At 41.8% G+C, this 13786-nt stretch overlaps 1 protein-coding gene across 4 annotated transcripts in view; it reads right to left on the bottom strand.

The window, feature by feature from the left end:
- The window catches only part of si:dkeyp-100h4.1, a 72762-nt gene that overhangs the window by 15987 nt on the left and 42989 nt on the right, over positions 1-13786 (bottom strand). For all 4 annotated transcript variants that reach the window (XM_088650165.1, XM_088650164.1, XM_088650163.1 and 1 more), the window contains 2 exons: positions 2105-2278; positions 23-69 (listed from right to left, as the gene is read on the bottom strand). In XM_088650165.1, the coding sequence (XP_088506291.1) occupies positions 23-69; positions 2105-2278 (221 nt within the window). The remainder of the gene's footprint in view (positions 1-22; positions 70-2104; positions 2279-13786) is intronic.

Here is a 13786-nt window from a genome sequence, read left to right as displayed (position 1 = left end):
GTGTGTGTGTGTGTAGTCCTACTTTTGCGTGGTCCTGCTGTAATCCTCGTGTGTCCTCCATGATCCAGACTGTAAACACACACAGATGGAGAGAATGAGCTGTTTAGTTTCCCCCTCAGCTAAAAAGCTAAAGCTAGCACTGAGCCGCTCAGCTACACGCTCCAAACTCTTGAGCTAAAACACACAACACTTGTTGGTTGAGCCGGGATGCACAATGAATGTAACACAGTGCGTTCTTTTCCTCTGCTGTTGGTGAAGCGAGCGCAGATACTGCTCATGTTGATGGAGACACCCTGCTGCAACATTCATTTATTACAGTGATCACACTTAGCTTTGCCATCGTTCTTCAGCACATGCAGCCTTTGAGCACATGTTGCAGTCCATCTCTAAACTATACACATGTGTGCACAGAGAAAAGGAATCCAGATGTTGATTTTAGAACAAGAGTCTGAACATTAATCCAAGTGTCTGAGTCCAGAATCTGAATCCATCTTCAATCCCCAACCCTATTCCTGACCTGATATTGTAGGATTCTTCAGCAGAAATGGAGGAAGAAGTTTCTCTGCTCAGCTCAAATGCTGAAACTGTACAGTGTGTCCCGCTTAATGTCACTGTAACTGAGCCAATACACTCCAACATTTACAGAGGAGATTCATTTATTTACTGACAATGTATTTGCCCAAAAGTTCTGGGAATGAACTAAACAAAAAAAATTTTTACAAAATAACAGAACACTGAAGCAAATTTGACTTTTTCCAAATAATATATTTTTAGTTACTATAAACAACACCACTTACAATGAACAAATAAAAAATAAAAAAATAAGAAAATAATAAATAATGTGTCAAAGTCCAAATAAACATGGTGCAAATCCTCAGTAAATAAAATAGATTTAAATATTTACTATACTATAAATAGTTACATAACTAAACTAGATTCAATATGGACCATCCTTAGGTTTTATGTGCCAGCATGGATATGGTTGTCTGTGGATATGGATATGGTTCGCGTGCAATGCAGACAAACAGCCCAACCTTCATTTGCGTCCTTTGAAAACAGCAAGAGCAGCACTTCGTCTTTGCTGTGTCACTGTTTTGTCATGTTTTTGTGCTGTTGTGCATGCAAAAGTACTTAGTATGAGAATTATTTCATGCAAAACTTTTTTTTTGCGTTTAATTTAGCCGGGTGTAAATGTGCAGCATTCCGTGTTGTTCAAATAGCTGATTGTTGGTTCACAAAGCGAAACCTATGCTTTTTGGTTGAGATAGAGCGAGTTTGAACCAATCTGGGCATGGAGGAGGGACAATGCATCCATGTATCATGTCTGGTTTGTCCGGAGAGACAAGTGACGAGCGTTCCTTTGTCAAATCAGCGTTGTCAAAATTTGATGACGTAACCAAACTGATTCCGGAGCCTCTGAAAGTCTGTGAATGTAATGTGATAAAGCGCTGGAAAGCTGAGATTCTCTTCTTTATGCCAATCTATCGGATCAGCGGATCAAAAGTTATTAAACATTTAAGAGCAATACTTATTTTTAGCCGCGATCGGCTGTCTCGGTCTTTAAGGGTTAATGTATAGTTATGTCATGACCTTACTTGGAGGGGCACATCACTATTAACTCATCCTTAACTACTTATGAACTCCTCTTCATGTTGATGTTGACAGAACACTTTTCTATTGTTATTCAGTGTAAACTCACTAGTTGGACGTGCATAAGGAGTTCATGAGTAGTTAGGAATCGGTTAATGATGATGTGCCCCTCCAAGTAAAGTCATAACATAATTATACATTAACATATCATAAGTTCATCATGGTTAAATTAAGCATAAACTAATGTGGTAATTAATACATTAATTAACAAACAATTACTAACAATGAACAATGAACTAACAAGTAATTAAGGTAGCCATTATTCACACATGAACTTATGTGAATCATGTTGCAGTTAAAGTCAATTCATAATTAGTGCATACCTTAACTCATCATTAATACATAATAAAGTAATGTTTAGTTTACATATTAATACATCATTATTCATGTACTGTTATTGTAAAGTGTTACCCCATTAAGTGTTAAAGCACAAGACCAGTGATGCTCCACATACTTGAGTTTGTCCAGTGTGTAGTTTGGATCCGCCAGTTTTTCAAAGAGCAGCTCGACTCCTGAATCTCCTGGATGATTGTAGCTCAGATCCAGCTCTCTCAGGTGTGAGGGGTTTGAAGTCAGAGCTGAAGACAGAAAACCACAGCCTTCCTCTGTCACCATACAGCCAGACAACCTACAAACACAGCAATAGTCCACATCACACAGTTGGACAATCACACATCTCTTTGTGTTGTGAAGATGCTGACTGCTGTTTCTGCTCATGTCAACAGCAGTGATGAACACACACATCCTGATTAGCTCTCCTTATTGATCGAGCCCTCGCATCAGCAAACACACTCACACATTCAACAAGGACTCGACATCATCTGTAGAAGTGTACAGAGCAAAGACATTGTTCATAATACACCACATTAAGCTGTAAAATCTGCTGTGAGGAGGAAGAAGACACACTTGAGCTCAGAAGATCATCTTAAAGTCACGTATAAAACACAACAGGAAATGAGCTGATTTCATCATTTATATTGTGATTCTGTTGTGGACTCAAACAAAATGAGCTCAGACAAACACAAACCCGCTCTCTTAATGTGTTTATCACCTGATCGACAGTCACATTCACACTGATGCTCCATTAGGGGACTTTTATTCTGTCAGTAGAGAAACACCTGAACAATATTTAAGACTGGTGACTCTCCTTCACATTCAGCCTTTACAAGATATAGGCTGCGTCCGAAACCACCTACTACTCAGTAGGTACTGCATTTGAATTTAAACGTACTACTTGGACGTTAGAAAAGTACGTTCTACATAGTATGAGTGAAGCAGAATGAATAAAAACTCGGACGTACTACATCCGCCATATTGTTGACATCACGTGTCATCCCACGTGTTATCCCTCGTCACAACCAGTCATAACAGCGCGAAACTTAAAAAAGAGCCGCAAATTCAACAAGGCTCCTCATAATTTTTAGCATTTTTATCGGTGTTTTTACGCTGATTCAATCTTCAGCTAACAGAAGACACCTGTCAGCTGTTAGAAGATCACGCATTCCTCGACAGCTTATACAATATTTATCAGACAACGTAAGTATAATCAACTAATCAGCTATAAAATGTTACCTCAGAATAACAAATGTCTGCAAACAATTGTTTTAATTATATATATATGTATATATATATATATATATATATATATATATATATATATATATATACACACAGTAAAAAATTGCTGTTAAAAAACGGTCAGATTCTACGGTAAAATAATGTTTTTTCACTAAAACAGTAATATTCTGTTAAAAACAGTGCTTTCTGGGTAACATTTTTGTTTTCGAGAAAATAACCAACTGCAGAAAACTGTGAGCTAACAGAGTTCAGATTCGATGTTTTGAAGTCTGTGTTTGAAATCACACTTTGTGTCCTTGTTCACTATTTCATACACTAGTTAACTAATATAGTTCACCTGACAGTTTTAATGAACACTAATGAGTGAATTCAGACACTGATGAACACCTGCTGTTAATAATTACAATTACTGAAGAAAATAAACAAGAAACACAAACAGTGACTTGAGTTACAACATTAAATAAAATCAAGTAAAATAAGACAGCTTCAGTCTCAGCAGAGGATCATTAAACAACTCCACAAACAACAGCAGACACACACTTATTACTGACTGATTTGACTTCCATACTATTCTCATTGAGATCCAACAGAAATTAAGGTGTTTTTTGTGTCACTGTAATGGAGTGAGGGGCTGGTTTAGTTAGGCTCTTCACCCTTGAACTTATTAATTCAGACTCTCCAATTACTATAATAAAGAGTTAACAAAATGCTTGTATTATAGCAATAAAGTTGGAAAGTCAATAAATAAGAGAAATCTATTTGTCTGAAATTAGTTCTGATAAATTTTTTGTTATAAATCTGGAAGAAGGGCCTCATGCAATAGATTTTATGCTTAGTTGCAGGAATTAATTCAATTAATGAGAAGTGGAAACAGAAAAGATACCTCTGTAATTACTTAACAGTTAAGAAATAACATACAAAAACAGTTCAGTTATGACAAATACACACTCAGACCTTATGAATCTGACCTTGTATCTCAACAATGGTAACATCTCAAATGTTTCATGCTGCAATGCATGCTGGGAGTGACACGGTACAAATATCCCAGCATGCATTGCGGTATAAATAAATGTTGTATAATGGTCTAACAGTTTTCTTTATTTGTGTTTGATTCTGCTGTTGTTTATGTTTAGACTTTCAGTTGACTGTTTGTGAGTTAAACTGTTAATTTTGTTAGTTGTCACCATTATTGAGGTTCATACGCTGATTATTGATGTCTCTTTGAGTGCAATTTACACCATAGAGCAGTGTTATTGGCCAAGATATTCTTAAAAACTTCCAGAAATCATTGCCATATATAGACATATAATGTAAAACAATAGATTTAACATTGAATAGGAGCAGTAAATTTTATTATACTAAATGAGAACAGACTCTGCCATTTAATGGCAACATGAACATCACCAGATCTTATTTAGGTTTTTGGCTGGCTTGCCACAACAAAGGAGCTTTTTAAACAAAATTCTTAACAACTGCAGCAGCCAAAATATATAAATGTTAAAAATGACAGCGCTAAGAGCCCAACTAAAGTAAACTCTGTTTTCCATGATGGTGACGTAAAACTTTCACTTTTTCTCAAGAAGAACTTTAGTAAATGTTATACAAAAATACATGTATTAAGTAATAAGTGTAGCTGGTGATGATGTTTGTAGAGTTGTTTATTCATCCACTGATCATTTAAATAATTTAATCATTTGTTGTTCTTCAGGTTATTTCATTATAAAGCTGTGACTAAAGTTTTGTATGTTCTGTTCTTGTTTTTTTCCCTTCACTATTTCTTCATTTGTTCATTGTTAATCCTCAATTATCATTTAATTAGTCAGTTAATTAATGAATTTACTTCAGCTTTGCTACATGTTTCTTGAACACTCAGTAGTGTGGACACTTCAATTAAAACTGAAGTATATGCTCCGGGGTTTAAAGGGTTAAAGGTGTGAGAGGTAAAAACATGTATTTTAACAGTAATATACTGTTAATTTACACTACGGAAGTAGACTGTAAAAAAACAGTATATTGCTGGCAACCACAGCTGCCAGTAGATTACTGTTAAATCAAGGAAAAAACAGTATTTTACTGTAAAACCTGAAGCTAATTTCTTCTGTCTGTCACCGTTGTGGAGGAGAGTAGAGCCAGTGTATGAGTTAAAGATGAACAATGAGCTGCTGATGTTATTCTGCATGTTTCTCTATTTAAAGATAGCGGCTGTTTAGTTGCTGATGCAGTCAGAATCTCTCTGGTGATTCCAGATTTACATGTATGTGTGCTGTTGTGAAAAATAAGACATTAGAGTTAAACCGAACTTTTCTAATTAACTAAAATAAGTTATCATTATAAGTATGCTTCTAAGCATGTATAGCACATTACTTCATAAACTCATTCAGCAGTTGACCAAGTTGAGGCAGTTGCTTTCAGTGAGCAAAATGAGTTCACTTGAGTATTGTGTAAATCAATGTAGTCCATGTATTTTTACAACAACATACTGTAAAATAACAGTACATTGCTGGCAACTGCAGCTGCCAGTATTTTACTGTTTTTTAACGGGACAATTTTTAACAGTGTATATATATATATATACACGAATGAAATACACAGAAGACACATATTTTAATGAATAAAAAATTAATACATAACAACCACAGCAGGTGCTATAAACAGTTAAACAGAGCTACACAGATATATTATAGACACATAACATTACTGTGCATATAACATGTAAAACAGATGCAATATATACATTATTTTTTTAACACATACATGTGTATGTGTACATACACATAAATACTATACATATATTCAGGGCTTTACATTAACACCTGCCAAATGTGGGTAGATTTCAGCTTTGGCGGGTTAGACAGTCACTCCCACTAGCCACCTTGGCTGGTTGAAAATAATTTTTATATTGTGGTTTTCTTTAAAGCAGGGTTTGACTATAAGAATGACCCAATATGCATGCAAATTTGATCTTAGAATGGAGAAACAGCACGACTAACAAAAAACTGCATTCGCGCGAGCAGAAGAAAGCAGACGAATACAAAATGAGAGGATTATTACTCGCGCTAACAGCTGATTTGATGCGCGCTGTTTAAAGGGCGTGCGTGGTCCTGTTTTCTTCCTTAAAGTAAGCGTGCCTGGAACGCAACTGTGATCGGATCTCTTTCAAATAGTCAGGCAAAAAGTAATGCTAATGCAAACACAGTCTTGCTGCTTTCAAGAGCTCCAAATATGTCTTTTTGTAAGCAGCACCGGTTGCTTTCGCTTTGAGCAGATTAATTGGCCTTAACCGTGATCAACCTTCCATTATCACACAGTATGTTTTTCACCTGCTTTCTTTTGCTTACGGTTATTATTGATTATATGGTTTAATTATAATTTTTTACAACAACATTGCTTTAATATGAGATTAACTGTTCATTTATGTGTAGTTAACTGGTGATCTGAGAGACCTTTAGCGAGGACAGATTACCAGAAATGTATAGTAACGAAGTAGAACTACTTCACTACTGTACTTAAGTACTAAAAGGCAGTATCTTTACTTTACTGGAGTATTGTTTTTTTTTCCTACTTCCACTTTTACTTAAGTACATATTTTCGCTGAGTTAAATACTTTTACTCTGATAGATTTTTTATGTGCTGTATCGTTACTCGTTACTAGGGGTGTCAAAATGATCAATACAGGCCCATGCAGAGACCGTCCAAAGGGCATGTGCATTATATATCTTTGGAAGAGTGCTGCAGATCTGCAGAGTGGATGCGCGCGTACTGAAGAGCGGATAGAAAGTGCCCTTCCAAAATGATCAAAAGTGCCCCTGCGACGCGGCACACCATCGGTCCCACCCTTCAGTAGGCACGCGACAACACAGCTGATCAGTATGCGCGCGATAACACCGCTCTTCAGTACGCGTGTACTGATCAGCTGTGTTGTCGCGCGAAGGGTGGGACCGAAGGTGTGCCGCGTCGCAGGGGCACTTTTGATCATTTTGGAAGGGCACTTTCTATCCAAGACTAAAAAGGGCATGTGCACTGCACAGGTTGAGCCCTATGTGTGCACGTGCCTGGATCAATATCAGTTCAGTAATAGATCATAACCAGTTATTACGTGATGACGTCATTTATCTCCTATGCGCGATTTCACAATACTATGGCAAAGGACGGAGGCGCGAGGGCGAGTGAAGTGCCCCTTTGGACATTTGACCCGCTGGCCTGTTTGTGAGGTAACTTTTCCTCTCCTCTTGTCTATTAAAGCGATACTTGTCTTATGTATACAGACACGAGCGTGCCTGAGGTGCGAGTTTTCTCCACTGTCTCTATTACAGATTACCTGTGAAAACTATGAGCACACAGACTGTCACCGAGGCTGCTCTTCCCGCCATAGGTGAACAGCGCTTTTATTTCTAAAGCCGATCAGCCCTTTCACCAATCAAAGAGGTATAAGACCTCGCCTGCTAGCGCTCAAAAAGCAAGCGGGATAATATGAGTTTATTTGCTATAAATGCTCATGCTGTCTTCTGTGCGTGTGTTGGAGTTTTGTTTGATACATTCAGAAAGAGTTTTATTTGAGCAGGTCAAATTAAGGGTACAGTTTATATATCTTACAGCTGTATTGAACAAAATTGTATTACAAATAACCCTTTAACTGTCACACCAAGAAGAAAGCAATAGACATTTTTTTTTTATTTAACTCCTAATGTCCTTAGTTAACACAATAAATGCATTTTTTTTTCTCAACACATCCCTTAATTTCTAAAATATCAGCCTCTACCAAATGATTGAGATGTTGGTTTATAATAAAAAAAAACTGAATTAATAAATATACTATAAAATTCTGAAAATATGGAGTTTAAGACCAATTTAAGAAAACAGTCAAAATAAAAACATTTTTGAATTACTAAATCATAGCCATAAGCTTTAAAATATTTCAGATTTTCATTTTACCCAGTAATATACGCCTTTTGATGTTTTGTTTTGTTTTTTACAAAAAAATCAAAATCAAGTGAATTAGTGCAACATTGTATGACATTCAATCATACTAAATATATATTTTTTTATTTTCGGAAAGTAAAACTACACATAATTTCCTGTAAGGGTTTGGTTTGTTTTTGGAGAGGGAGAGATAGAGAGAGAACTGTGTGAGAGAGTGAATGAATGTGTGAGAGTGTAAGGAAAGAGCAAGGCAGTGTGTGTGTGAGAGAGAGAGTATGAATGTGAGTGAACATGCTGAATTATCTCATCAGTGAAGGGATTTTCTGGTAAAAGGGCCTGACGATGTGAGTTCTTGTACCATAGAAACTATTGACATCCATCAAATATCTACAAAAAACTAAAAAAATCAAATATCAATTTCTTACATTTGTGCTAATGCTGGTACACAAGTATTTGCCATTTAAGGGATAATCATCCTTGAAAGTTGTGGTTCAAGTGTGAGAGAAAAACAGTATTGTAAGCCCTGTTTCTTTTCATTCTGCTTAATCACGTGCACCAAAAAAGATATTTAAAATAAACAAAACATTATGATGTCTTTTGATTTCTTTCTTTAATAACTACATTACACAATACTTGTACTTTTACTTTCAATACTTGAGTAGTAAATTTTGACATAAACTACTTGCAATACTTAAGCACAAAAAATGTTGAATACTTTATTACTTCCACTTAAGTATGGGGCTTAAAGAGCACTTCTACTCAAGTCACTTTTTGATAGAGTACTTGTACTTTTACTTAAGTCTTGGTCTCTAGCACTTTATACATCTCTGCAGATTACTGTGCATATTTTTGATACATGACAATAGTTATTTTTAAAAGTCAATTGTTTTTCTTTGTTTTTTTAAAAGTAATGTTTTGTTAAATAAAAAGTATAGTATACAGGTATATTTAGCTTGTTTGACACATTTAAAATTTGTAGCTAAGAAATAATTTTTGGTTGGTGTGGTCAGAGATAAATTAGGTAAATCCTTAATTTTCAGTTCTGAAAAGTCATGTGACCCATTTGTTCATAAACGACACACAAAATGTGAAATTAATGAAAAGGCATGTGGACATAAAACAAAATCTAAATCAAATGATTATAGCATGTCAAAGTCATATTTCTGCTTATAAAAATATTTTCCCAACAACAAAATTGTGGCTAGTGAAAATGCAGAGTGGCTAGTAACGTTGGAAAACGCTCTGGTTACTAAAGTAACCCTCGTTCCCCAAGGAGGGAAACTGAAATGCTATCAGTGGATTTAATATTATTAATCCACGAATGGGGATTTCGTTTCAGAAAGCCAGTTGTCTGAAAGAGTATATAATGGGCCAATGAAATGCCAAATGAGCTGGCAGCGTAAGCTTGCGCACCTGGAACTTATTGCCAGTTAGCTCCGCATATAAGGACAGGGAAAGAAAGGAAACACCATCCTTTTAAGCTGAAGAGACTGATACTTACAGCTAAGAAACAGTCATTATGGCGATGCTAAATAGCATTTCCGAGGCTTACTTCAGTAACCAGAGCGTTCCCCTTCGGATGGGGAACATCAATGCAATCAGTGGATTTAATATTATTAATCCACGAATAGGGAAATGTCTGGAAAACGCCATAATGACTGCACCTTATCTTCGCCTCCGATGAGAGGATAGCCAAGCATAGCCTGAGCACTCCTGCATCAAAGAGAGGCGCGGTCTTCCGACTTGATCCCTGGTCCTTACTTATCCCACTTCAAAAGAAGTTTTACGGATTTAGATATATTTTTTGGGAAGTCGCGAGCGTCTAGATAATTCTAGGAATATACGACAGTACGTTGGGAGAATGCAGTCCCGATAGGGAGGACGCTGCGGAGGCCATTTGCTACCCAATGGGGGAGATATGATGGCAAAATATACATATGGACTAGCCCTGAAAGGGGTAGTACGCATATAATAAGATGGTTAGCAGAGAGGGAACACACGGGTCCGCCTGTGTGCACTGTGGCTAAATAAGCATATCGGATCGCCTAGTGGGGATCACGCATAGCGAGCACCTATACCCAAAATGCGGGCTGACCAGCGGGCAGACCTACAACGTAGTGGGCCAGCAAGGGACTCCTCCGCTGAGTCAGTGTTGGAAGCCTCGGAGGAATTTGCAGGACTCACCTGACGGGGAACTTTACTGACAGATAAAAAGGCGCACGTATCTCCGTGTTAGGGAGAATGGCGCATCAAGCGTGTTTCAACACCTTCACCGAATTGTCTCCTCAATCACCAAGGGTTATCTAATACCCTTGAGGAAACCGGCTCCACTCGCAGATTGTAAAACCTTGCAAATGTATTAGGTGTCGCCCAGCCCGCAGCACTACAGATGTCTGTTAGAGAGGCGCTGCATGCTCGTGGCCAAGAGGATGCGATGCTCCGAGTAGAGTGCTTACGCACTCTCGGGGGACACGACTCGCCTTGGCTTTGATAACCAAGAGAGATGGCATCCACTATCCAGTGAGCCAACTTAGTTTCGATACGGCACTTCCCTGCTGCCGACCGCCATAACAGACAAAGAGCTGAAGCTCTGAGTGCGGTCCAGATACATACGCAAGCGCAAACTGGACAAAGTAAGAAAAGGGCTGGGTTTGCCTCCTCCGGGGGCAGCCTGCTCTCCAGCTTTTCCTGGCGTAAGAAAGCACAACGCTGATCTGGCTAATTTCGGGGGTCTTCTCAGCGAGAGACACACCATTCAGTAAATAGACTCCATAGGCGCGCTCGAGGAGGGGGCTCTAGCCCGAGTGATGGTATTAACCACCGCAATCGGTAGGTTACCTAAGTCTTCCTCGCGTCTAAGGACTACCCGTGGAGGTTCCAAAGATTGGGGCGAGGGTGCCAGATGGTGCCTGTCCCTGAGAGAATAGGTGCTCTCTTAAAGGGATCTGCCAGGGGAGGGCCATCGCGAGGAGGGAGAGCTCTGACATCCAGGTCCGGTTGGGGCAGAGGGGCGCAACCAGCAACCTGTTCCCCGTCCTCCCTGACCTTGCACAGTAACTGCACGAGCAGGCTCACTGGGGGAAACGCGTATTTGCACATGCCCCGAGGCCAGCTGTGAGCCAGTGCATCCGTGCCGAGAGAGCCCTCGGTCAGGGAAAAAAACAACTGGCAATGAGCGTTCTCGGGGGAAGCAAACAACGAATCGCGTCCATATCAGCTGAACAGACTCGGGGTGGAGTCTTCATTCTCCAAGACGTAAAGGCTGCCGTGAGAGCGCATCGGCTGCACGGTTGAGCTTGCCTGAAATGTGAATGGCGCGCATCGATTTTAGCCGCGGATGACTCCAGAGGAGCAGACGGTGAGAGCGAATACCCCCCATGCGGTTGATATACGCCACCGCCGTCGGGCTGTCCTTCCCGACCAGCACGTGTTGCTGCTTCAGCACTGGAATAAAACGGTGGAGAGCTAGAAACACTGCCAACAGCTCCAGGCAATATGCCAATGCAACTGGGTTCCTTTCCACAGGCCTGCAGCTGCATGCCCGCAACGCACAGCCCCCCAGCCTGTGCTGGAAGCATCTGTTGAAACAACAACATGACTGGATGCCTGTCCTTGAGGCACTCTGGCCTGTAGGAACGAGGGGTCGTTCCAAGGGCTGAGGGTGCGGCGACACAGCAACAGTAACAGTGCCATGCGCGTCTGGGGACTTAATTGTAAAGCCAGTGCTGGAGTGGTCTCATATGGAGTAATCCGAGTGGCGTTTCAGTGGGACCACTATTTTGCTGTCGAGCTCTCTCAGACAGTTCAGCATCAGCTAAGCGCGCTCTCTGGAGAAGCGCGCTGCCATGGTGATAGAGTCCAGCTCCAGCCCGAGAAAAGAAATCCTCTGCACCGGGGCGAGTTTGCTCTTTTCTCGGTTGACCTGAAACCCCAACAGGTGGAGGTGCCGGAGCACCTTGTCTCTGTGCATAATCAATTGCTCCAAGAGTGGGCTAAAATCAGCCAGTCGTCGAGATAATTGAGTATGCGGATGCCCGCGAGCCGAAGGGGCGTTAAGGCACCCTCCATGAGCTTGGTGAGGACCCGCGGAGACAGAGAGAGCCTGAAGGGGAGGACTTTGTATTGCCAAGCTCAACCTTCAAGCGTAAACCGCAGAAACTGACGGTGGCGGAAGAATGGAGACATGAAAATACGCGTCCTTCAGGTCTATTGCTGCAAACCAATCCAGAGTTCGAACGCACTGGAAGATGCGCTTCTGTATGAGCATTCTGAACGGCAGCTTGTGCAGACAGCAGTTCAAAATGCGCAATCTAGAATTTGCCGTGACCCACCGCTCTTCTTGGGCACGATGAAGTGTGGGCTTTAAAACCCGCTCTCCATCTCGGCTGGAGGGACCGGATCGATTGCATCCTTCGCCACGAGGACAGCAATCTCCTCTCGCAAGACAGGGGCGGACAGGGGGCTGACCTTGGTGAATACACACCCGTGAGCTAGGGGGGCCGTTTCGCGAACTGAATCGCATAGCCGAGTCCGCGAAGGGCTGGCCACACTAACCAGGCAGGCAGAGCTCTCGCTAATGGACTCATCGCTACAATCACTGATGTACCAGCAGTGGGGCAGCGCGGAGTGGGTGTGCTGATCCGGGAAGTGCGAGGGTCCCGTGGAAGGGCAGGAGGGGAGAGATTTGCTCTCACTCCGCACCCAAACTCCGAAGGGGAGGCTCGAGGGGTGAGAGAAAGGATACTGTCCTCCCAGCCTGCTTCCGAGGCTTTGCCAGAGGCGTGTGCGGGGGCAGTGCAGCTCTCATAGGCGGGCGCCTTCGGCGAGGAGCAGCAGATATGGATGGTACGGCGGGCGGAGCGGGCTTACGTTCCCGCCAATAGGTGACATTACCCATCGCTTCAGACTGCTCTCTCACCGCCTTGAATTCCTGGGTGAATTCACAGACGGTGTCGCCGAACAGGCCAGCTTGGGATATGGGGAAGTCAAGAAAGTGGACTTTGTCGACTTTGCGCATATCAGCCAAGTTTAGCCAGAGGTGGCGCTCCTGGACCACTAATGTGGACATTGTCCTCCCCAACGCACACGCAGCGGACTTAGTGGTCCGAAGAGCATAGTGGGATGCGGTGCGAAGCTCACAAGCCTGTGTTGGACCCACCCTCGTGCAGCTCGGCCAGCGCCTGCGCTTGGTAGCGCTGGTAGGTGGCCATCGCGTGCAAGGCGGAAGCAGCCTGGCCCGCAGCCATGTAAGCTCTATAGCTCCGAGGGAGGCAGATAACTTACAGGCTTTGGAAGGGAGACGAGGCGGACACGGCCAAAAAGAGGCACCACGCGGTCAAAGATTGACCGCAATCGCGCGCACAACCTGAGGAATTGCCACATACCCCCTGGCCGCTCCACCGTCAAGAGTGGTGAAGGCGGAGGGACACGCAGCACAGGCAGAAAAAGTGCCCTCCAAGACTGCGTGAGCCTACTGTGCACCTCCGGGAAGAAGGGGACGAGAGGCTTCGAAGGCTTCGGCGTCTGGTCCTCTATGTAGCACCCATCTAGTCGGTCCGTCCACGGAGCTGGGGGATAAACCATCTCCAACCCATGGCCAAAGCAGCCCGGGAAAGCACGGCTAACATGTCCGTTTCAG

The sequence above is a fragment of the Danio rerio genome, chromosome 4 (genome assembly GCF_052040795.2).
Source record: "Danio rerio strain M-AB ecotype USA chromosome 4, GRCz13ab, whole genome shotgun sequence".
NCBI lineage: Eukaryota > Metazoa > Chordata > Actinopteri > Cypriniformes > Danionidae > Danio > Danio rerio.
Note: the sequence above shows the minus strand (reverse complement) of the source record. Positions and strands in the feature narration are given on the sequence as shown.